The 22,950-nt window shown below is 38.9% G+C and overlaps 2 protein-coding genes across 3 annotated transcripts; one reads left to right on the top strand and one right to left on the bottom strand.

Annotated features, from left to right (window-relative positions):
* Positions 1-819: 819 nt before the first annotated feature.
* Positions 820-9,014, top strand: ddx19 (DEAD/H (Asp-Glu-Ala-Asp/His) box polypeptide 19 (DBP5 homolog, yeast)). Its single transcript, XM_017434616.3, has 12 exons — positions 820-1,031; positions 1,334-1,373; positions 1,487-1,576; positions 2,259-2,394; positions 3,763-3,855; positions 4,015-4,117; positions 4,208-4,322; positions 4,417-4,594; positions 5,512-5,749; positions 6,035-6,197; positions 6,907-7,098; positions 7,256-9,014. Exons 1-12 carry the CDS (start codon positions 975-977, stop codon positions 7,315-7,317), a joined length of 1,467 nt encoding a protein of 488 aa, XP_017290105.1. The 5' UTR covers positions 820-974; the 3' UTR covers positions 7,318-9,014.
* pusl1 (pseudouridine synthase like 1) lies at positions 8,542-22,627 on the bottom strand. Of its 2 annotated transcripts, none has more exons than XM_017434618.3 (8): positions 21,867-22,627; positions 21,178-21,238; positions 20,637-20,824; positions 16,523-16,672; positions 13,332-13,502; positions 11,408-11,462; positions 11,096-11,258; positions 8,542-9,898 (listed from the first exon to the last, which is right to left on the bottom strand). In XM_017434618.3, exons 1-8 carry the CDS (start codon positions 21,911-21,913, stop codon positions 9,849-9,851), a joined length of 885 nt encoding a protein of 294 aa, XP_017290107.1. In that variant the 5' UTR covers positions 21,914-22,627; the 3' UTR covers positions 8,542-9,848. The 2 variants fall into 2 exon arrangements, with proteins under 2 accessions (XP_017290107.1, XP_017290106.1); XM_017434617.3 differs by lacking the exon at positions 21,867-22,627 and adding an exon at positions 21,321-21,860.
* Positions 22,628-22,950: the final 323 nt, after the last annotated feature.

The following is a 22,950-nucleotide window of genomic DNA, read 5'->3' on the forward strand; positions in this document are numbered from 1 at the left end:
CAACTAAAGCAGCAAACTGTCAGAAGCATCATCTGTTTTCAGTGTGACACAACCAAAGTAACACAAAAGGTTAGTATACTCACAAACAAATTGGACTTCATAAACAGTTTGTGGCACACTATTACCAGGAAAATATTTGTTTAAGCATACAATGAAAGTATATTCAAGCATGCCAAAATGACAAATTATACAATCTATGACCGGCCTGAGCCTCAAAGTGGTTTGGGAGTAGGTATTCAGTTGGTTGCAACATTAAACAAACTGCACATTTAAGACAAAACCATGTGTTACCACAGTTGCATTTATATAAATCACCTGAGCTCAAATAAAAGTTTGAATGAATATGGTTTATGCAATAAAAACATTTCCTAAATGAACTGCCACACTAAGAACCTGGGGTCTTTGGGACTCCTGGTCTTTGAGGCGCTTATGAGGGTTGCAAAAGCTGTTAATTATAACACCGTTAATTTTTTTAAAAGTTGCACATTTTCCTGCCCTTGGTTAGAATATGAGTAAAGACTGGGATGCTTTTATTCTCAGTGGTATTGTTTGTATAGTGTGTTCACAGCAGGTTAGACGCCCAGATTATTCCATCTGCAGAGAGTTTGGGCTCCCTCTACAGGCCCAGCAGCAGAGCCGCGAACCAAAAATCAAATGATTTTGGACTAAAGAGTTAAAGAGACGTTTCTAAAAATATTCCCTAATTTCATTACACATATATTTTTGTGCTATAATAAAATCTAAAAGCCATATAAGAAGAAACAGGCAAACACGCGCATTAGGTAGGGAACTGTTGTTGTCTTATTTTGTGCTACACGGCAACCTTAGCGGTTGCACACTTGTCCAGAATCGAGACTGGCACGCCATTGTGGCAAGGAAAGGAGTTACTCTCACGTTGCTGAGCGGTCATTCAGAGCTGGACTCTTTCTTTTATTAATACCAAGTCTAAGAATAATCCGTCAAACTATCCCACAATGGCTACAGACTCTTGGGCGCAGGCCGTGGACGAGCAAGAAGCCGCGGCAGAATCGGTGAGCTCGAACTGACGCAACCGTGGCTAACCTGTTGTTAGCTCTGGCCTCATCGTGAGGCTGTCTAAATGAAACGTAGCTGTCCGTGTTTATTTCATTTAACAGAAGAAATTGTCTTTAGCCAGCGCTGTCAGGGAAAAACAAGCTACTGTACCAACTTTTTCCTCGCGAAGTTTTGTTGTATCCGACAACTAAACTACCGGCTTGACGTGGTGTTAGCACATGACGTTAGCAAGCTAACAGATCAAAACAATGCTACAAACGACTTTACTGATGAAAGTTTGTCTCATTCTTCCTCACAGATCGGTAGCCTTCAAATAAAAGACAAACCAGAAGAAAATGGTAAGTTCACGCATGTGAATGAGGCAAATTTTTTTTAAAAAAAAGTAAATTTGACATTTTTGGATAGCGCGCACTAATTGAAATGTGATCATATAATTATCACTTTTTTGCAGGCACGGTTCTAAACGCTACTAACTCCACCAATTCTGCTGCAAAATCAGAATCTGAAGCAGAAAGCAAACCTGCAGATGATGACGACAAAGGTAAGTAGTACATATGAATATCCAAATGCTTTTAAATTATTCCACAGCTATATGCTTCGTTGTTTTTTTTGTTTCTTTTTGCCACATAACATAAGTTTTAGTAATTGGTACTGATCCTCAGAGTAAAGACAAACTTTGGCAATGAATTCTGCTGATCAAGTCGAACAAGCCTCCCTGAAGATGGCTAAAAGCAAAGTCAAGTTCTATTTGTTCCTCCTAACTTTATGTTGAATTATTTGTTCGCAAATTTTAGTGAGTTTTGTGTCCATTTTATGTTTTTTTTTTAAATGCATGAAGTCCTATTTTCTTACTTCAGTGTATTTTTTAAAGGAAAGAAATGTACATTTTTTCTTATTCTAGCTTATTGTCATTTACCTGTTCTCATTATATTAGTGTATTGGTTTTACTTTTGTTTTTATAGATTTGAACTCATGCTTTTGCTATTCAAATATATATAAACTTTACATTATTTATATATATATAAATATTGTTCACTCATCAATGAAATTAGTTTCAATCCCTTATATTACAGTCACTATCCTTTTACAAGTTCTTATTGTTCTAATTTTTTGCTTGTAGCTGTTTTTTTTTTTGTTTTGTTTTTGTAAAGCACTTTGTTACACTTTACTGTATGCAAAGTGCTTTTCAAATACAGTTTGAGTGATTGATTAATGTCTTTCAGATGACAAAGCAGCACAGTCTCTGCTGAACAAGCTGATACGAAATAATCTCGTTAATACAACAAATCAAGTGGAAGTTCTTCAGAAGGACCCCAACTCTCCACTTTATTCTGTGAAGTCCTTTGAAGAATTACGTCTGTAAGTGACTCCTTTATTTTCTTTGTCTGCAATAAAAGAATTAAAAAAAAATTATTTAGACATACTTAAGATCCTAATGGAGATGCATTAATCCATCACTTGTGACTGAAATGAGCCAGTTTCACTTTGACCAGCTGTGGCTGATGGGCTGACAACAAAAAAATAAGCATATATGTCACCAGATGCTATTTATTTACCTGTGTTGTTTCAGCCAATGTACTTATATTACTTTATAAACAGTGCTGTTGGTGGAGATGAGCATAACCAGCTTACAAGGAGAAAACAACATATAGTTCTTATTTTATCTTCAAAGTTGCTTTTAGTTTTTATGCTGTATTATGTCATACCTTTTTATTTGAGTTGATTTTAAAAAAGAACACAGAAACAACAGGGCCTCAAATGAATTCAACGTCAGCCAGAAGTGTGTCACAATAAAGTTTATTTTGTGATGCTTTTATGGTGGTGCAGGGATGAACTGTGCAGAGTACCATTGGAAGCACGTCAGTAAACATATAGGCCGCGTCAAACTGAAGTCAGCACAGATCAGCTTTAAAATATTAGCTCAATATTTTTTTTCTTACCGATATAGCCGATCTCTTAAACAGTGGATCACCAGAAGTAGTTTTTTTTCCTTCAATTGTCTTTATATTAGCAAAATTTGGTGTATGTATCTCCAGATTTTTGTCCTCAAAAATGAATGTTTCAGCATCTGTTTTTATACCTTTTGTTATGTAATGGTGCTACAACTAAACAAGAGAAGAACTGGGGCAGGAAATCAGATGTCCAAGCAGGGAGTGGGTACACATAAGAATTAATTTATTCATCTCAAGAAATACTATTGGACACCACCACATAGAGCGTCAGAGGACAACAGTGATGATGATGATGGTGGTGGTGGGAACTCATAATTCAAAATAAAGGAGACATAATTTTGAACATGCATCATACACCGTCTGTGTGTTTTGCCTTTTACTGCACAATGCCTTCATGTTTTCTTTGTGTACTGGTGCTCAACAGAGTTCCTGGAAGAAAGAAAAAAGTAAATTTGGTTGAATTGGTTTATGTTAATTCTTGATTAGACACTGTAAATTACAGTAAACAAACAGTTAATGTGTTTGAACTATTCGATTTCTTTGGACCTGCCTGAAGTTGGATGATATTTGACAAAGTAATGACATAATTTAGTAATCAATTGTTTACAAGTACTTTTTGGATGGATTGTCTATAATTGAATATAAAACCATCTTAAAATGTTAATTTAGATTAACTGTAGTAATGCAAAATCTAAAAATAAATAGGATTGTAAGGGTTAATGTGTGTACAGAATGACTGAAAGACTTGATATTTATGTTTTTCTCCTCTGTGTAGCAAACCTCAGCTGTTGCAGGGAGTGTATGCCATGGGATTCAATCGACCATCCAAAATCCAGGAAACTGCCTTACCCATGATGCTGGCTGAGCCGTGAGTAAAACTTGACATTATCTTGTGAAGACCTTTAGCAAAGTGTTGCACAACAAAGGCTTGTTGGCCCGTCTGAAAGGTCAGGTGTGAAAAGTGGCGCTTCAGAACTACAAACTGTTACCACGTGACCCGAGACCTAATTTCTCAATGTTTCCGAAGTCCACAGAACCTGATCGCCCAGTCTCAGTCAGGAACAGGAAAAACAGCTGCCTTCGTCCTGGCCATGCTTAGCCATGTTGACCCCAACAACAAATATCCCCAGGTTTGCAGTTATTACTCTTCTTGCTGTTCCAGAAATGTTATAGTGGTTAGTTAATTTGTAAACAAGTTTTCTGTTCTTCGTTTTCATCAGTGCCTGTGTGTGTCACCAACTTATGAACTGGCGCTTCAGACCGGTAAGGTCATCGAGCAGATGGGCAAATATTATCCTGAAGTCAAACTAGTCTACGCCATTCGAGGGAATAAACGTAAGGCTCACATGTTCTCCATCTTCACTGTTACAGTGTGGTTTAGTTTTGTAGTGCCATCCGATCCTGAGAACTTGTTTCTGTTCTTATCCAGTGCAGCGGGGCATGAAACTGCAGGAGCAGATAGTCATTGGCACACCTGGCACCATGCTGGACTGGTGCAGTAAATTCAAATTTATTGACCCCAAGAAGATTAAAGTGTTTGTGCTTGACGAGGCTGACGTCATGATTGCCACGCAGGGTCACCAGGACCAGAGTATCAGAATCCAGAGGTGAGCTGAAACAAACCAGTGTTAAAACAATTAAAAAATACATTCAGTTCATTTATTAGAATTATATGTATAATAACAGCTTGATAGTCAGATAAATACTATTTAATCTTTATTTAAACTTGTCCCCTGCTTGCAAATTTTAGATCTTACAAAGTTAGCTGAACTAAAGCTGCTGCCTAAATAGAAACCTTTAGTCTCTGTTACAAAACAAACGTCAGCAGCAGAACTCTTAACCTTTTGTGCTTCCTCCAGTTTTGTTTTTTAAACACCTTACAAACATTACAAATATCTTTAAGTTCTTCACTTGGCAACAGCTCTCTGGGTTACGACTGTAGGAAACTAGTTGTCAACTCAAACTTGATTCAGTATAACAGGAAAATATGCAAATGTTCCACGGCAGCCTCACTAACTTCTGAGTGACCAACAAGTCGTGCAGCTGTGTTTTTGAAAATCACAGCTTATCGTCTATATGGCTTGCAAAGCTGTATTCTTCATCTTTACCCTGCAGATGTCAAAACACAACTCATGCGCTCTTGTGACGGTTCGAGACGTCTGCGGCTAAATGTAGAAAGATTTGTGAGATCCGTGGATGACTCTTTGTAAGAAAAATTCTTGCACAATTTTCAAAATTGTTCAAAATTCAAGTGACAAGACTGAGAACTTCAGCAAGGAAACTGAGAACCCTTGCAAATGTTGCGAGACGTTTTAGGAACTCTTGCAAATGAATTTCCCACTTTAACTTTAAAATAAACAAAATTAGTAATGTTAGAACTCATTTCTCACTGCAACATAACCAAATGGACTCTTTCTGCATTCAGCTAAGTTAGGAAAGCTTGGCGAGCGCTGTTAGTTAGCAGAAAATATACCCGTCAATACTGCTGATCATTTAAGATTTTCTCCACCTCCTCACCATGCAGGATGCTGCCTAAAAACTGCCAGATGTTGCTTTTCTCTGCCACGTTCGAGGAGACCGTTTGGAGCTTCGCTCAGCGCATCGTGCCAGATCCTAACATCATCAAGCTGAAGAGGGAGGAGGAGACGCTGGACACCATCAAACAGTACTTTGTGTTGTGTAACTCCAAGGAGGAGAAGTTCCAGGCTCTCTGTAACATCTACGGAGCCATCACCATCGCTCAAGCCATGATCTTCTGCCACGTGAGTTTATTCATTTTGCACACAGCTTCTACTGAAAACAGTGACCCTCTGTAGTGTTTTATTTTTAACATGAACATTTCTCTTCTTCTCAGTACGTTATCAGAATTCTTTTGTTTTGCAACACTTAAAATCAGGCATTAAAGTGTTTTTTGTAGGTTTTTTTTTATTTAAGCAACTACCGGGACTTTTGTCAGGGTTTTTAATACTTAAAAACTGCAGTCCTGCAGCATTTTCTTTGTGATGAAATGGCTTCAGCCCACTTCTTTTCCCTTCGGCGTAATCCAGACTAGGAGAACTGCAGGTTGGCTTGCAGGAGAGCTGTCCAGAGAAGGCCACCAGGTGGCGCTGCTGAGCGGAGAAATGCAGGTGGAGCAGAGGGCCGCCGTCATCGAGCGTTTCAGAGATGGGAAAGAGAAAGTCCTGGTGACCACAAACGTTTGTGCTCGAGGTAATCGCCAAGTCCTGACACTTGATGCAAAAAGACAAACGCATCACTGCACACTTCTAACATCACCTATATTATTACTGTGAGCAGTTACTTTTGTTTGTTTTTTTATGAACGTTACTTTTGATCGGTAAGGTTTTTAAAAAGTCTGAAACTCTGCTGTTTGTCACAGATAAATGTCTGTAACTTCAGCTCTGTTTGTGCAGGTTAGGAAGGGGGTGGCTGCTAAAAGTCACATTAGACATAATAAGGAATAAAAAAGCAAAGAATGGGCATGAGAAACAAAGATGTACAATAAATTAGAGTAGTTCAGGATTCTTTATAGGGTTGTTTAGAAATTAAAGCTTTTCTTGCCCAACAAAATTGGTGCCAGAAACTGTGGTTTTATATAATTGCTACTATTTTTATTCTTTGATTTTCATAGTTTTTAGTTTTAGATGTACGAGTCCTGGGGAAAACATTAACTGCTAATTAAAATTTTACTGTTTAACTTTTTGTAAGAAGTTCATTTTAACTGGAAAATTTCTATACATTTTAATCCTCCTTATGAACTTGAAAGAAATAAATGTGATTTCAGGCATTTAAAGTAAAATCTTTGACTCATCACCTCTTTGTGAATTAATAAAATCCAAAGATTACTGCTGTAGCCATTAAAATAGTCAATAAAATAACAAGTTGTCACTTTTCCCCTCCCTGTTTGTTGTACACCCAGGCATCGACGTGGAGCAGGTTTCTGTGGTGATCAACTTCGACTTGCCAGTCGACAAAGATGGCAACCCTGACAACGAGACATACCTGCACAGGATTGGACGCACAGGTCGATTTGGGAAAAGGGGACTGGCCATCAACATGGTGGACAGCAAGATGAGCATGAACATCCTCAACAGGATCCAGGATCATTTTAGTAAGTCTCGACAGCAGCTTCACACGCTTTCTCATGAGATTAAGCTTTTAGGCTGCGATTATCGCATCTGTTTTAAGTGTAAATATGCTTTATAACTTGTTGTTCACTTTGTTAGTTCAGGAACAGATTCCTTATTCTGTGGCTTGTTCCTCTACAGATAAGAAAATTGAAAGACTAGACACCGATGATCTGGATGAAATCGAGAAAATTGCCAGCTAAAGGATGCGCACGATCACGAGGAGGAGGCCGGTCCAACTTCCCTTCTCCTCGCTCTCCTCGGACTGTACGCTTCTACACTGTTTTATGCTTTTAATTTTTAGCTGTCAGAGAAAAGAGCAAAACCACACACACACACACACACACAGAGCGAATGTTTACATGTGGACACGTCTCCTCTCAGACAGATATTTTGTAAATCTCTCGAACATACCCTATTTCACTCTTTGTACTCATTTAAATAAAGGTTGTGAGTTTCTTGCTGTGTATTGTAATGCTGTAGAAGCAAACAAGTCATTTATTTGTTTGAACATTTAGGAATTTTAAAAGCCGTGTTGTGGCAAGATCATTTGTAAAGCTTCATAAAATTTCTAACAGNGGGGGGGGGGGAAGTGCCACAAAGTATTTAATTTCAAGCTGAATGGGACTGAATCTTTATTGGGCTTTGTTAAAACGTTTAAACAGCAGTACAAAGAGTGAAAGCTGGGTATGCTGCTCTGAGTGGTAGTTCTATAATTATGTTTTCAAGATGGTGATGGTTAGGATATAAGGGTCTATGCAAACTTATCAGCCTGTGATAGCTATTATCAAATACTATCAACCTGTATTCACTTAAATTAATCCTCAAAATAACCTCGTCTTTAGTATCAGGGTGTGTAGTTGAATGCCAAAACCAAAAGGCTGCCTAGAGTGATACTAACTTCAAGTCATAGACATAAAAGTATTTCTGTGTTTAGCCTCAAATCGTTCATCGGCCAGCGTCACTTCTCACACGCACGATGCCATTTATATCACTTTTTTAAAAGCCAAAATGGCCACAATCAGAGCAAGTCGGCTCCGAGCATTAATCACAAGTCGTCTTTTGTTTTTTCAGACTCCTGAAATTTCTCATTTTTAACCCCAGATGTGACCTGTACAGTCTGACTTGTTTTCTTTGTGTCTCCCAAGTTTTTTAATCAGGGTTTCCAGTTTGACACTTTAGCTCAATTTCTATCTTTCACCCAGACTGAGCTGTTAAAAAGGATTGTGAGTTACAAAAAATAAATACACAATGCCTTCCTCAAGTGCATTATATCTCATATATATATATACACACACACACATATAATTTTGATATGAATATTCTAAGACATTGGGCTTAATATTCTGACTAACACTTGAAAATTTTGATTATATATTGAATTCTGGGCGCCTTTAGGATGTGTCAATTATCTTTTTGAAACCAAATGCTGAATTGACTTGAGGACCTACGCTAATTAGACTCACTGTGGTCGCATGAATACAAAACATGTACTTGTGTACATATTTACAAATTTTATGTTAAAGAAAAATGTGTCTGAATTATTGAGTTTGTCACTTCTAAGAAGTGGAGAAAAAAAAAACATTCCTCAGATGACAGATGCAGTACTTTGAATACAGTGAGCTTAAATCAGTTAACCTTACATCAGTTGGGTGGCTGTAAAATATATATATCTCAAGAAAACGTGATGTCTGATATTTTGTTCAGCGCACTGGAAAATCGGACCAGTCAGTACGAACTACAGCAGCGCAGAGAAGACGGCTGGTGGTTTTCTGGTCTTAACGGACTGTTTATGGACTCCTTGCTGAAAAACAACTAACAGATGCAGCCAAATTGGAAGGAAGTGACCTGAAAATACAGAAAAATGGTCTGAAGACTTCTGGTTTAAAAAAAAAAAAAGCAGTGTATGCAGTTTTATTAGGACACTCGGATGTATACGTTATAAGTGGGCGTGTGTGTGCACTTTGTTGATCCATAATGTAATGCCTCTGTGTGAGAACCATGGACTCGGCAGTTTTGGCTACAGAACCCAACACCTTTTCCCCACTCATCGTTTACCTTGTTTGATCATTATAAGAACCTTCAGAACCCTTCTTTATAAAACGCCTCCAATAACCAACCAGAGAAAGTTTTGTTAGAAGCAAAGGATGATGGATTCAAGGCATGTGGTCTTCTGTAGCCGAGCTGCGTTCATGGACACTTGTGTATTCTTAGTATCTTGAATTAAATGAACATATAGGTGTTCATGTTGCCTTTTGATTATTTGTGTAAGTTTGAAATGTGTAAAAGAACCGGTGTGGATGAATACTGTCCTAACAGTAGGGGGGAAACAAGCATAAATACACATGTAGGAGTATAAAAAAGTGTATTTCGTTTTTTTATAAAAGTTACTTATTCAGGTAGCACCAGTCCTGTTGCTTCACAGTGAGAAGATCGCAGGTTTGCCTCCCTCCCTGGGGCCTTTTCTGGGTGGAGTTCACATGTTCTCCCCGTGCACGAGTGGGTTTTATCCAGGTAAACAGGTTTCCTCCCACAGACTAAAAACGGGCGTGTTAGGTTGATTGATAACTCTAAATCGTCCCTTTGTGAGAATAGTTGCTTGTCTCTATGTGTCCCTGTGATGGACATGCGACCTGTCCAGGGTGTCCCCCGCCTCTCGCGCAATGACGGCTGGAGATGGACACCAGCTCCCCGTGACCCGGAAAGGACAAGTGGAAAATGGCTGGAAGCAGCATCAGTCTGTGGCGTTCTCGTTGGAGTACAGCTGGTCTGAAAGCTGCAGGTCTGAAAAGGCAGAGAAAGATTTAACTCAAGACTTTTCCTGATAAAAAAGCAACACAGCAACATAAATTACAACATGGCAAAGTATATTTCTTAAATAATATAACCAACTTCGCCAACTGGTGCTAAAAATAATTTCTAACACTTCTTAGTACACAGTACTGTCTGACTGTGAAGATACAGCTAAAACTTATTTTATGAATTCAGCTGAACTTTATTGTGCATAAGTTAAAATTATTCACTGACCTATGCTGTTGCATTTAGAGAATATATAATCAATTTTACACAAGAGGCATCAGTTTGGAGAAATATAGAGTAGCTCTGACCCAATCAATGAGCTAATAGTTCGTCCAAGCAGAGCCCAGATCAAAATGATTCATGAGAACATTAATTTATAAACTTTCACATGATATCAACTTTTTTCACTGTAGTCATTCTACTGGAAATATGATAGTCCTGCTGGAAGTGTTGAGGATCAGGTTCTCTGTGTGAAGTTCTTCCACATTAGCCCTTTTTGTCTTCAGAGTCCTCCCAGGCCACAGCCATGTTGGAATGACGAAAGGCCAAAGTTGGAAGCACCACATTGTCCAAAATGTCTTGGTATGCTGAAACATTGACTAGCCCAAACCTTGACTGAAACCTCTGAATTCAACAATTAACAAATGTGTCAAATATTGCCTAAAGGTGCATTAAAATAACTATTAAATTACAAATAACTATAATGAGCAACTGATCATAATGTAAATAGTTAATAGCTTTTGCATGAACTACTATGAAATTTCTGAGACTGGAGTTTATATAAAACAGCAACAGTTCACTTTGACTACCTGTTGGCTCAGAATCAAATCATTTTTTGTTTCTTTTTTACTGATTATCTGAAGGAGCTGGGCACAAAACTTAGAACCCTGGCCCATTTTTGGTGAAAGTTTTTACTTAAATATAAAGAAGCTGGTCAGTGAAGAAAATAAAGTTTAAAAGATTTAAATGAATTAAATGACATAATTAAATTTCTGTTTGCTGAGGGTTGTATATTGCCACGATTCGTTTCAGTTACCCTTTAGGATGCAGGAGTAACTTCACATTATGATAAAACTCAAGCCACAGATTTTTAAGAAAGTAAAACTTGACTTCTATTCTGAGAATGTTTTTAACAAACAGATAAATAAAATACTGGTGAGTTGTTAGTCGGCGCTCTCCTACCCGACTCTTTGTAGTCCACTCTCGTGAGGAAGAGGCCACGAGCTGGAGCAAGCATATTCTGAGGGTAGGCCCGAGTGTCCCGAGCCTTCAGGATGTCTGCCAGCTGGGACACCGACAGCCGGCCCTGACCCACTGCCACCAGCGCTCCGGTCATCCTCCGCACCTGGAGCAAAGAACCACAACTCTTAGACGTTTAATGCTCACTGTATGGTTCGTCTTGTTTTATGAGCCGTATAATAACTACCAGCAGATGGCGCCACCGACATTTACAGATCAGTAAAATGGACATTTAAGACATTAAAAGCAACAAACCTGCCTGTAGAGAAATGATCGACTTCTGAAAGTCAGCTCCCACAGCGATATCTCTCTGAGAAAACAAAACAAAACTACCGTTACACTAGTGAAATATACAATATAGTGCGAGAGACAATAACAGCACTTGAAACATGTCCTGAAGACATAATATCTGGACTCGGCATCACTGATTTATACCAACAAAAGTGGCTATAGGGATTAAAGTGTGCTGCTGTTGTCAGGGGATTATACCAAATAGTTACAACAAATATAAAAGAGAAGCAGAAAGGGTGCTACCAATTTATTTATTTAAAAGAGAGGAAGAAAAATGTCCATTTTGTTGGACTTTTTAACATCATCCTTGTCTGTGTCACAGCGTTGGAGGATGAAACGTTCAAGATTAAGTCTCTTCTGGTGCGCAGCTTTGTTTAAATGTCACGTCCTGAATACGCCACTGCAGCTCAGGCCCGGCAGGATTGAGAGTAATAAATAAAATAAAAGCAAATATTTCAAATTTTACTTTTATTCAATGTCTAAAGCAGCATTTCTGTCAGAGCAGCCTTTTTCTTCCTGCTAAAACTCCTTTTTTATTTACGGGAAACATAAAAGCCACTAAGCAGGCACGTGGAGAAAAAAATTGGGTCAAATGCAAATTTGATTCAGAACTTCCTGTGTGATTACGTTTGACGTAATAAGTGCAGACAGATTTATTATAGTAGAGCTGCTGGCACCCAGGACACTATGTTCCTGTACAATATAAGGAAAGTCTAATGTTCCTCTTCGATCTAAAAGATGACAGACGAATACGAGTAAAGATCTTTAAGTTATGTTTGTATTTCTGCTTCTTTCTTCAGGGACCAACAAGTTGGAAAAGCTTCTTGTCAAAAAAAATCAAAAACATTAAGTTAAGCAACAAATACATTTACAGCATGTTCAAATGGAAAGATTAGAAATGTGCATTACAGGAGTAAATGTCACAAAAACATGGCTGTAAATTCATTTTTCATTTTCAAAATTAATGCAATATTACCTATTTTTGACAAGAGATGCAGACCTAATTCTTGGTATGCTTTATTGTTGTAGGTTTATGTGATTCTCTGTAGAGTAAGAAATATGCACACAGGTTCATAAATGTGACTCTAGTACATCTGATATTGTGTTGAGCACATGCTGTTGTTAGCCATCAACAAGATTTTAGTTGAGTTTTAATGAATGAACCTCAGTTCTTGCCTGATTCGGTTCAGCTCAGTGACATGAGTTTGGACTTTGTGTTTTAGCACTAATGTGTGCGTCCATATGTGCCAAAATGATCAGCTGAACAATTAAAATATAATCTTGCTTCTTTACTGTTTCATTCACACTGCTCTACACCAATTCCTCACTCCTCCGAGCAAATCTCTGACCATTTTTGACAATTAATTCAATCTTGGTTTTTTTTTTTTCCCCCTCGTCGGATCATAAAACTGGTCAGCTGTGAGCTTGAGTTGAGCTTGAAAGTATTACTTGTACCTTTCTGTGACATGGTCCATCTTAGAAACAACTAACTTCTTCTAATCCAGATCTAAAGCACGAGCACAGGTTTTTTGTTTTTTTCTTTAAATTGATCACTGCGGAAAAACGAGCAATGATGTTTCTGTCCATCTGTGTTACCAAAATATATCATAAACAAAAAGAAATGAAGTTGTTGATATAGCACCAATTCACAACTAAAGCCAAAATAGGGCAGTTCTATAAAATCCAACTATAATCAAATTCCGTTCATCTTTCTGTCCTGATATCCACAAAGCTAACTTCATTATATTTATGTAAAAACACTGAGTGGATGTAACATTTCTGCTGAATGAGCACAAAAAAAGCAAGAGGAAACTGTGTGAAAACAGCAGGATGTACTGCTCGTCAGTGTGTATTATTTGTTGTAGTTCCACCAAGGGGTTAAATCTACCTGTGAAAGTGTGAGTGTGCAAAGGAGAGTCCTGGCTGTATGGAAAGCACATCCATGTTCCTCACAGGTCTTTTAAACACCATTTCATGGCTTTCTGCTGCGAAGCTGCTGAAGTCATGAGTCCCAGCCAGCAAGGCAGCGGCCTCACGCATGGCTCCCACATCCAGCTCTCTGAAAAACACAAGTCATTTTACAGATGAGAACCCCCCCGCAGTCGAGTCTCGCTGGAACCCAGTTTCTTCGCTTATTGTGACACTGCAACATGACCTGAAAGTGACTTCCATAGGGGGTGAGGTCACACTCAAGTGCACACATTAAGCATGGTGGTTGTTCCCGCTTCTGAGTGAACTTATGTAATATTAACGTCGTGAGGGACGGGGCCACGTGAGAGGGCAGCGCATGTCGACGCACGGCTGAGTGAGAGCGGAACCCACGGCTCAGGCTTCCGCCGGCTCTGTGCCTCCGTCACTGCGTGGATATGAGCCGACAGGAGGAGGGATGGAGGGAGAGACGCAGTGAGGAGGAGAACGAAGCGCTGCCCTCGGCGACCGACCAATTAAATTCTTAATGAACTCATTTCAAACCCTAAACACCAGAAGAAGTCCGATAAAAAGTTCATTTCTGCTCAGGTTGTCCATTTCAGTGTTGACTCTAGACTTTAGGGAATCCATTTTCCCCATGAAAGTGCTTTTAAAACAAAAGCAAGTTAATTATAAAAATGTTACCAATTAGCGAGCCAACATTCAAACCAAAGATGGTGAAGATGGTCAGCAATTTGTATGCAAATCCTTATCCCTGGAGGCAATTTGCATGAGCAGAGTAACAAGAATATTGTCAGCTCAATCTTAAGGAACATTGTAATATGTCATGTGAAATCAACAGAGATGTAGAAGTTTATAAAATAGCTTTTGCGCAAATAGCTATGAGACTAGAGTTATTTCAACACTGTGATAATCTACTCTGGTTGTGGTCCCATTTGTTCACCAAAAATGATGAACAATTAATATCTTACCTGTTGAAGAACAGGTAAGATATAAGACCAGATAGGCCTATTTCACAGCAGACATTGGCATATTGCTGTGACCCTGCAGAGTTGTGCATGGACGAGACTCAAACTGAAATTGTAGAATATCTCTTCCCGATGGAGACAACCTTCGGAGTGGGAGTTTAAATGTATTTTTCAAGGCATCACGATGAGGGCATGAATGTTTCTCAATCAATTCAAATAAATCTCAAAAAACAATTACTATTTAATGTTAATAACGTCTTGTTTAGAAATTGAAAAAGGAGGCAGTGAAGCACCTGGACCCTTTATGGCGTGCACAACAGAGGGAGAGCGAGGCTGACCGAGGCATGAAACAACTCCTTCTGCTTTGAAAGCCAGAGTCTGGAAGTACCTCGGCTTCCATGCAGTTAAAGGGGGAAATGACATTACCAAAAGCCGCACTATGTGCACGTTGTGTACACGTTTCCACCAGGAGGAAGAAGAAGTAAAACAGCCGGTGATTATGTCAAAGTTTCCACCTTACTTGAAAACATAAAGCAAAATACCAAGTCTATTTCAACTTTTATTGCCAAAGATTTGCGTCAGTAGTTGAAAACCAGGACTTGCGCGCTGTTTCGCACTTTGGAGCCACAATAAAACATGACCATCCTACTGTAAGTCAAATCTACAAACACAGCTATTCCCACACTCTACAGCGGGGCCAAAACGTCATGGAAACACTGAAAAACGCAGGTAAGACGGCTCCACCGCCACTGTACTCAGCACTCTGACTCCTTTTGTTCATTCAGTTCCCAAAATCCTGTTTGAATAAAAGCCGTTTTATATCTCAGTGTAGAGACAAATATTCTTTCTTTTAGGTCTGAGGGATTCTTTGCTCAGGATTTGGCTCGAAGTCCAATGAAGGGTGCATCAGTAGTTGTTTTATAATCACATTGCAGCTGTCTGCATCATAAAAGAATCAAATTGTGAAGTGCCTAAAGATTTCCACCCCTAGACACCAAGATGCATGTTTGGTAAGTTGATCTCTACTTCAGGTCCATTAGGATACTGTAAGAAGAACTATACCTCATGGTGCCGTCATTTGTTTGCTTATCTGCAACCAAGTATAAGAAGGATAAGAAGGATTAGTAATAGTAGGTAAATGATGAGTCACGTCCCTAAAACAGTCTGATCTGAAAGCATCTAATCCCACAAAACAAGTAATATAAAACCATCACCCTCGGCTTTATTGTATCATAAGATATATGGGCCAGAATAGACTTGCAGGTAATCAAAACTTGGTGAGGTTTCAGAAAAAGCATGTGTTTTAGTTTTAAGTCTGAAAACAAACGGTAAAAACAAAAATAGATCAAATGTAAAAATGCGTATAGATACCTCGCAATATCAACTCAGTCATTAAAGAAAAAATCTGCTGCAATATAACGACTGAGAACGTGAAACAATCTGATATTTCTTGCAGTGGGAGAGCGGGCGTGATGACGAGGGAGGGAGCGGCAGATCAAAGCGAGAACAGAGAGAGACGCTGCTGAGGCAGAGAGGCTCGGGGGTGAAAAGACGAGACGGAGGCTCGAACATGGGAGAGGGATGAAGGAGCAGAGACGTCGGGGGGAGATAATTACGGCGAGGGAGGATGGAAAGAGGCTGAGGGGAAAAAATGGAGAGGAGAGAAAGAGAAAAGATGGAAAGTCGGGAGTGGGGAGGAAAGAGAAAAAAAAAAGAACCTGGCTAAAATGCGTGGGTGTTGTTCAGCATGTGTATAAGCCTGCAGCTTATCTTGCCCTACTTTTTCCCTAAATTTTTTTTTAAAGAGAAGCGCAAAGAGCAGACAAATGCTCAAAGATTCTTTCAAATGTTTTTCTTCATGCCTCCTTCCAATCACAGCTGAAAGAACATTGCCTAAGCTTCAAAGCCCTCAACATTTTATCTCTTTTTGCACCCCGTTCTCCTCTTTACATCGTTCATGTTTGTTTCTTTATGTCAGCTTACATAAAAACGCTCTCGCAGTCTCTAATTTGTTAGTTTCGACACATGTGGGCTACCCATGCGTTCAAGGTCCGGTTGTTTCTTTGAGTCATGAGCTGACTGCGTGGATGAACAGAGTAAAACCGAGCTCGGTTTCTCATGGTTCTGCTCATTAAATAAAGAAGGATAACGAAGGCGGTGTGCGTCGACTGGCAGCACTCACTTGTCGCGGAGGCCCCAGCACAAATCGCACTCTGTGAGCGGAAGTTGAGTGTGGCTACAGACACCCAGGGCCATCCTGTAGACGTAGGTCCGAGACTGGGCGCGGAAACGGGCGTGGAAATCACTGGGAACACGGTGAGCACGAGTGACCCTAAGAAAGAAAGTCAAAAAACAAAAAACAGATTCACTTAGGTGATCAACTCAAGCCTTAAAAGCAGTGGGATCAAGTGGCGTCAGTCAGTAGTTCTTCAGGTTTTCTAGAGGTTCTTTAAGGTTGTTCTTTGGACTTCAGCTGCTTCTTTTACTTCTTGTCAGTCCTTGTACCTGATCGTTTTCAGAGGCCTGATTTTAGTTTTGTTAAACCATCTAACTCTGACAAGTCCAATTTAATAAAAGGTTTCAAATATTAAAAAAATAAACAAGTCTTTGTCTAGTCACCAAGTAATCAATCTTAAGTGGGATCTTTAGACACTTTGTTACAATCAGCTTGTCACAAAAACACATTTTATTTCCAGTTCTATGGTTGGATCCAAGAAAAATACTACAATTAACACAGTTTGACACATAAAACAGTATTTTATCATCAACAAAATGATTCTCAACGAGCTGTTAGTTGATCATTACTGCAGAAGTTTTCAACTAAGGGATGATACTGTACATCTCACGGGCTCTTTAAGAAACTAAAAAAAATCATTATTAAAGACAATACTTTTAGGTACTGTTCATCTGCTGTAGATAGACTTAAACCAGAGACTTCTTTGGACCTCCAGCTTTGCGTTTGTCTTTTTTTTTTTGAAACAGACAGCACAACATGCCGTCATGGTCAGGTACCAAGACTGGACTGAAAACGAGTGAAAAAGCAGCCAGATTTAGAAATAAAAAATACTTTCACAGACCTTTAGAAAGCCTGTAAATCTATTATTTCAAAGCACTTTGAAAGATAAGAAGAAAGTCTGACTTTCTGGAAGCAAAGTATAAAGAAATTAGTGGTTTAAAACTTTTGAGCAGTCCTGTATGTCTTGAACTAAATTCATTACTTGAATACGGAGCATATTCTGCTCAAAAATATTCCTTCATATATAGGAAAAGAATAACGTCTTGTGAATCTTTTGACAAAAACTAAACACCAATTTTTTTCTTTATATCTGCATTTGTGCCTCCAGCAAAGAAAATCTCTGGATTTGTCCAAATTGCCAACCCAGCAGCTCTTTTACACAACGGCCCACCTGCTGTCAGGGTGCTACAGGGGAGCCCCGAAAAGCAGAGCGCTTATAATAACACAGTTAGCAGCACAGACGGCTCTGGGGCCGGGACTCTTTGATGCGATTTAAGCAGAATAACGGCGGACACTTCCTGCGAGTCTGTGCCCAGACAGGGCCAGAGGCAGGGAGAGACGTAACGCCTCTACTGTTGAAGGATTATGACAATGTTTCATGGTGTGTTTCTCTAACTTGACTGTGTGAACTTTGCTGGTACAGAATAATAAAATATCTAAAGCTGACAAAGATTTAAGACAAGAAGTGTATTGGTTTTTTCTTTTCCCGCTTATCCTACAAGACTTTTTTTTGTTGTTCTAAGAAAAAAAGAAGGATTCCACTAATTTGTTGCTTTAAAAGCTAAAAAAAAAAAAAACATCAAGAATTTTACAGCAGCCTATACAATGTTAGAAAGGTGGTGCACGGAGCTGCCTGCAGCCCTGAGCTGATCCCGGGACAGACTGCGTGGAGAATTTATAAAGAAAGCAATAATACAATTAAATACTGCTGCACGCTTTAAGACTACTTTAAAGGAAGACCGGGACTAAACTACTAATCTACTGAAACCCTGCATTGCTTTTAAATCTGAAGGACTAAACATCATTTCAGTGTCACAAAGTCCACCTTTTATCAAAACGATAGAAGCCTGGAATGGATGTATATTACCAAAGAAGGTGACATTATGTTTTGTTGCATGTGTTTCGATCTAAATAACGGTGTGTGTGTTTGTGTGTCTGTACAATCAAAGAAACTAGGTTACGTTTCCAGGGGAGGAGATCGAGTGCGACACGTGGCACAGGAAGCCCTTGCGTCTGCCTTCAGCGACACCTCCGATGTGAAATGACAGCTTTCGCCACGAACCCTGAGCCGCATGCCCGCATCATTTTTTTTTTTTTAATAAGCGGAGAACAAAGCGAGGCCACAAACATTTTGGGAAACGGGGCTCCGTTCGGTGCGCCACCATTCTGGCGCTCAGCAGTTTCACGTTAAGAGGGGAGAGAAAGCCACAGATTTCAGGCCGAACGAGGCCCGTTTTCACAGCAAGCGCAGAACAAACAGGAGAGATGGTTTTTTTACAGTGCGCAGCCTGTGTTTAATGCTTGTCTTGGCTCTTCATCTCTGGAGGCAGCAGACCAAAGACTCGAGCCAGGAGCCATATTGTAGCAGTTGCTGTGACTAAAATCTCTTATTTTGTTACCAGTTCCCTCTAAAAGTAAAACACGGTGATGCTGAGAGACTGACTCTTTAATGACAGATTCAGAATAGAGACTTTTACCGGGTCTGAACATAGAGTGAGTTCGTGGATGACAGACAGGGATACAAACGCTGAAATTATTCCTTTTGACGTGTTTCTACTGTACTTGGAGTGTGTTAATAGTGTACGTTTCCATTCGGTTTAATGAAAGCAGTGTGTGTGTGTGTGTGTTAATGGATGCTATAGGCCAAACAGCAGAGCTGGGATAATCCTTTTCAACCTTCTCTCTACAGGTTTCAGGATTAGCAGTACGCTGGGAGCTTTCCTTTCCTCCCTCTTCACGTCTCTGTGCTTCCCATCCTCACACTGTTTAAACACCATCTGTCCTCACTGAGTGGATCATGATCCGTTGGTCGGACCTTTCCTTTCTGACTCAGAGCCCCTTTACTCGTTGCTAATTTGCGCCTCCATCTATCCAGGCTTCTCCTGTTTGGCAGCTTGCTCCTCATATTACTGAACCAGCTGCTGATTAAATAAACATTCATCACTGCTGATGGTCCAGTCGTAAAAGACGGTGTGGCTTTAAAGCAGAGAGGAATCTGGGATCTGATGTTTAGGGCTGCGAATAAAACTGTAAACTGTTCACACTCGCTACCTAATTACACACCTGACCTAGTAACAATAAATACTTTTATATGGATGGTATTTTCATTTTACTACCACTTTCTTTTATATTACTAGTAGCTGAAAAAAAATTAAAAATTTCAAAGCCTTTTTGAGAAACCTCAATTCAAAATTAGGTAAACTTCATAAATAACCCAACAAGTCGACTCCATTAACTGTTTCGGATGAAAAATGAGTTTATTCAAAAATATTATGCCTCTGTTATGGATAATCATTTGTTACTTTACATTTAAAAAATTAGGTTATATAGATCTGAGAAGAAATATAAAAATGATTGTTTCAGTATGAACCATACAAAGACAGCCTGTTATCATGAAGCAATCAAAAAGATGACATATAATGCAGATATTTTCAAATCAGAACACAACTTCAATCTTTTTACTTCAGTATAAAGCAAAGTCATCAGAAAATAAATTAAGTTTTCGGATGAATCACGTTTTTAATGAAAATGCCCTTTTCTTTCAAAATGCTCAACACGTATTTCACCAAATAAATGTAAACCTGAGCTGTTGGAGCAGATGTCCCTATTTGTTATTTATTAAAAATAATATCCTGAGGAAGTACATTCAGCTTATGTTTGTGGGTATAGTTTTGTTTTTATTCTTGTATTTCAGTTTCCATGTGTTTTGTGGATCTGGAGAAGGGTTAGCACGGTGTGTGGGAGTATGGAGGGACAGGGGTAACAAAAAAGGCGTTACTATTCCATATGAGGCAAAACGATTAAATTGAAAAGCCACTAAATGTGGGATCAATGTAATAAATAAATAAATAAATAAATCCTCACATACATCTAAGTGAGCTGTCAGAAAAAACAGATGAAAACTGTTCAGAATCAAAAGTATCGAGCAATAAAAGAATTTCCCCTTTTTCAAGATGTGCATTGCTCACATCTGCTGGTTAAAGTCTGGATGTGTGTGTGTGTGTGTGTGTGTGCGCATGTGGGGGGTTACACCACCCTCTTTCGAAGAAGCCTGACTCACCTGATTTGTTCTGCCCTTAGGTAGAAATTTAGAGCCTGAACAAGAACGTCTTCGGCAAACGGAGGCTTGTTGTTCCTGCGCTGGAAGTCAAAGTGAGCAGAGTTGGAGAAGGCGTGGACACCCGAGTCCGTCCTGCTGGACACCAACAGAGAAACCGGGCTGATTGGTTTCAGCCTCCGAAGAGCTTCCTGCACAACATCAGAACGACATTTTGAAGGATCAGGGTCAATGAACATGTTCAAATTCTTCTGAACACGTTGGTTTTTGTTGATCATCACACGTCAGAGATGATATAGTTCACAGTGCATTGTCTACAGCAGTGATGTGAGTGAGGCAGAACATAAAAAAGGTGAACTTTTGTGTCAGACAAAGAAAATCCTGTTCAGAATATGGATCAGAATGAAACTTTTACAACAGTACTGTCAGATAAATCACACATGGTCCCTTTATCTGCTTTGCTACAGTAAACTAGAAACTTGTGGACAGCTCATCTCCAGATACTTTAACCAAAATAGCTCAGAAAATAAAAAAATAAACTTACCTCCAAGTGGTCCTGAACTCCCGAGTAACCCGGCTGATATCGAGACACACCTACTACACCACTGCAAGAATTAAAAGACACATTCAACAAAGATTTACCATCAAGTAATTATAATGAGACCCCCACCGTGCCACGTGACCAACCTGTACTTTGTTCCAATGTACTGAAAAAAGATTAGATAACGCGCCCTGTTGTGCATAATGTCTTTAAATGTTTCTGTTCATAGGTCACAGCGATAATAAACTGGTATAATTTGAACTAATCTTAAAGCTGCAACTTTTACATAGTACATACAGTGTGGTTTTGACTCTTCTTTCCTACAAGGACATCGACTTTCACAGACCTCTTCTCGTACATGTTTCGAACCGAACAGCTGCGACAGATTTACAGCAGTGACGTCTTGTGTGTTTTTGTAGTCCGGAAGTACAGGAGAAACTCAACTTACAGCTTCTCTGTAGAGATATAAATTAAAACACTGCGGTCTGGTGCGTTAAGTAATAAATCAAACTTTAGATATAACTAACAGGAAGGCCTCGTGTAACGAAAGGACTGTATGCTAACTACCTTGTCTCAAGAGTGAAACTACAAGCGCACATTCAGTCTAAAGACACACGTAGCTGCACATTTAAAACGCTAACTTTACGTTCAGTGCTCATCCTACTAAGAAAGTAAGAAAAGGTAAATGTTACTCTTTGGCAAGGCTTTCTCCCAGGAAGTTATTTGAGCTGTATTTCATCCAAAAATGTTGTCGAGTCCGTCGAACATCAATTACGTCATCATGATTGAAGCTGGAGTATGTCAGTCCGTTCTATTATATAAGAAAACCACAGTTCTACCACCAATCACGTTTTAGACATGAAAAATGGCATTCCTCCCAGTCAAAATAACATTCTTATTCAGAAATTAAATGAAATGCATCTAAAGTCTCAATCCTGACAGTACAAATGATATTTCAAGGTCTCCACAGCTGAGACAGTATTAAGAAACACAATGTTTAAGATGTTTCAAAATAACAACACTGTATCGTCTTTGTGTAAAAACACAAAATAGTTTCTGTGACAGCTTTAAAGTAGAGTAGTAATTATAATCCACACAGCTATGCAGTGCAACCAGATTAGGTTTGCAACTCAAAAAAATGCTGAGTTAAGGAAGAAGTCTTGAGTAAGAAAATAAAACAAAAAATGAAAATAAAAAGGCAAACGATAACTGATCTAATAAAAAAGGATCTTGTAGATGAAGAAATATGCAATGAAAGGTGACAACTGAGTTGTATGATTGCAGTCAGGATGAAATACTCTGATTTTTGTTGCTATGGTTGTAATGATTGTAAACAAATTTATATTGTAAGCATGAGCATATATGTGTGCATAACTGCATTAAATACATGTTCTAATGAGTGTTTGTTTATTTACATGGAGGCAAGAATATAGCAATATATGTACTTAGACATTTTGATCTGGTAAGTTCATTTATGGAAAAAAAGAATACCAGATACTTCTGCTTCTGAGCAATGATTTTTTTTTTTACTGGAGAAAAAACGCTGGAGTGTTTTCCTGGATGTGTACGGTAGAAATCCATAATTCAATATCTTCTAGTCAGAGAATTACCTTTTTTCATCCGTAATGAACGTTTTAGATATCCAAAATGTCTTAAATTCAATTAGGTCAGCTTCTCTTATTTATGATAATCGGGATTTCAACTCCAGATATTCACAGGTACATTCTTCTTCTTTACAATGAACACTGGGTACGCCTGAAATATATTTATCGCAAG

Source organism: Kryptolebias marmoratus, linkage group LG4 (genome assembly GCF_001649575.2).
Source record: "Kryptolebias marmoratus isolate JLee-2015 linkage group LG4, ASM164957v2, whole genome shotgun sequence".
Classification (NCBI taxonomy): domain Eukaryota; kingdom Metazoa; phylum Chordata; class Actinopteri; order Cyprinodontiformes; family Rivulidae; genus Kryptolebias; species Kryptolebias marmoratus.

Excerpts from the sequence above, each read along its gene's own strand:
- ddx19 (XM_017434616.3), top strand. The coding sequence starts at position 975 with ATGGCTACAGACTCTTGGGCGCAGGCCGTGGACGAGCAAGAAGCCGCG. Across the intron at positions 3,856-4,014 it reads CCCATGATGCTGGCTGAGCC|TCCACAGAACCTGATCGCCC; the intron begins GTGAGTAAAACT and ends ATGTTTCCGAAG. Across the intron at positions 4,118-4,207 it reads CCAACAACAAATATCCCCAG|TGCCTGTGTGTGTCACCAAC; the intron begins GTTTGCAGTTAT and ends CGTTTTCATCAG.
- pusl1 (XM_017434617.3), bottom strand. The coding sequence starts at position 21,376 with ATGCACAACAGGGCGCGTTATCTAATCTTTTTTCAGTACATTGGAACA. Across the intron at positions 11,259-11,407 it reads GATCATTTCTCTACAGGCAG|GTGCGGAGGATGACCGGAGC; the intron begins GTTTGTTGCTTT and ends TCTTTGCTCCAG. Across the intron at positions 9,899-11,095 it reads AGTGGACTACAAAGAGTCGG|ACCTGCAGCTTTCAGACCAG; the intron begins GTAGGAGAGCGC and ends CTGCCTTTTCAG.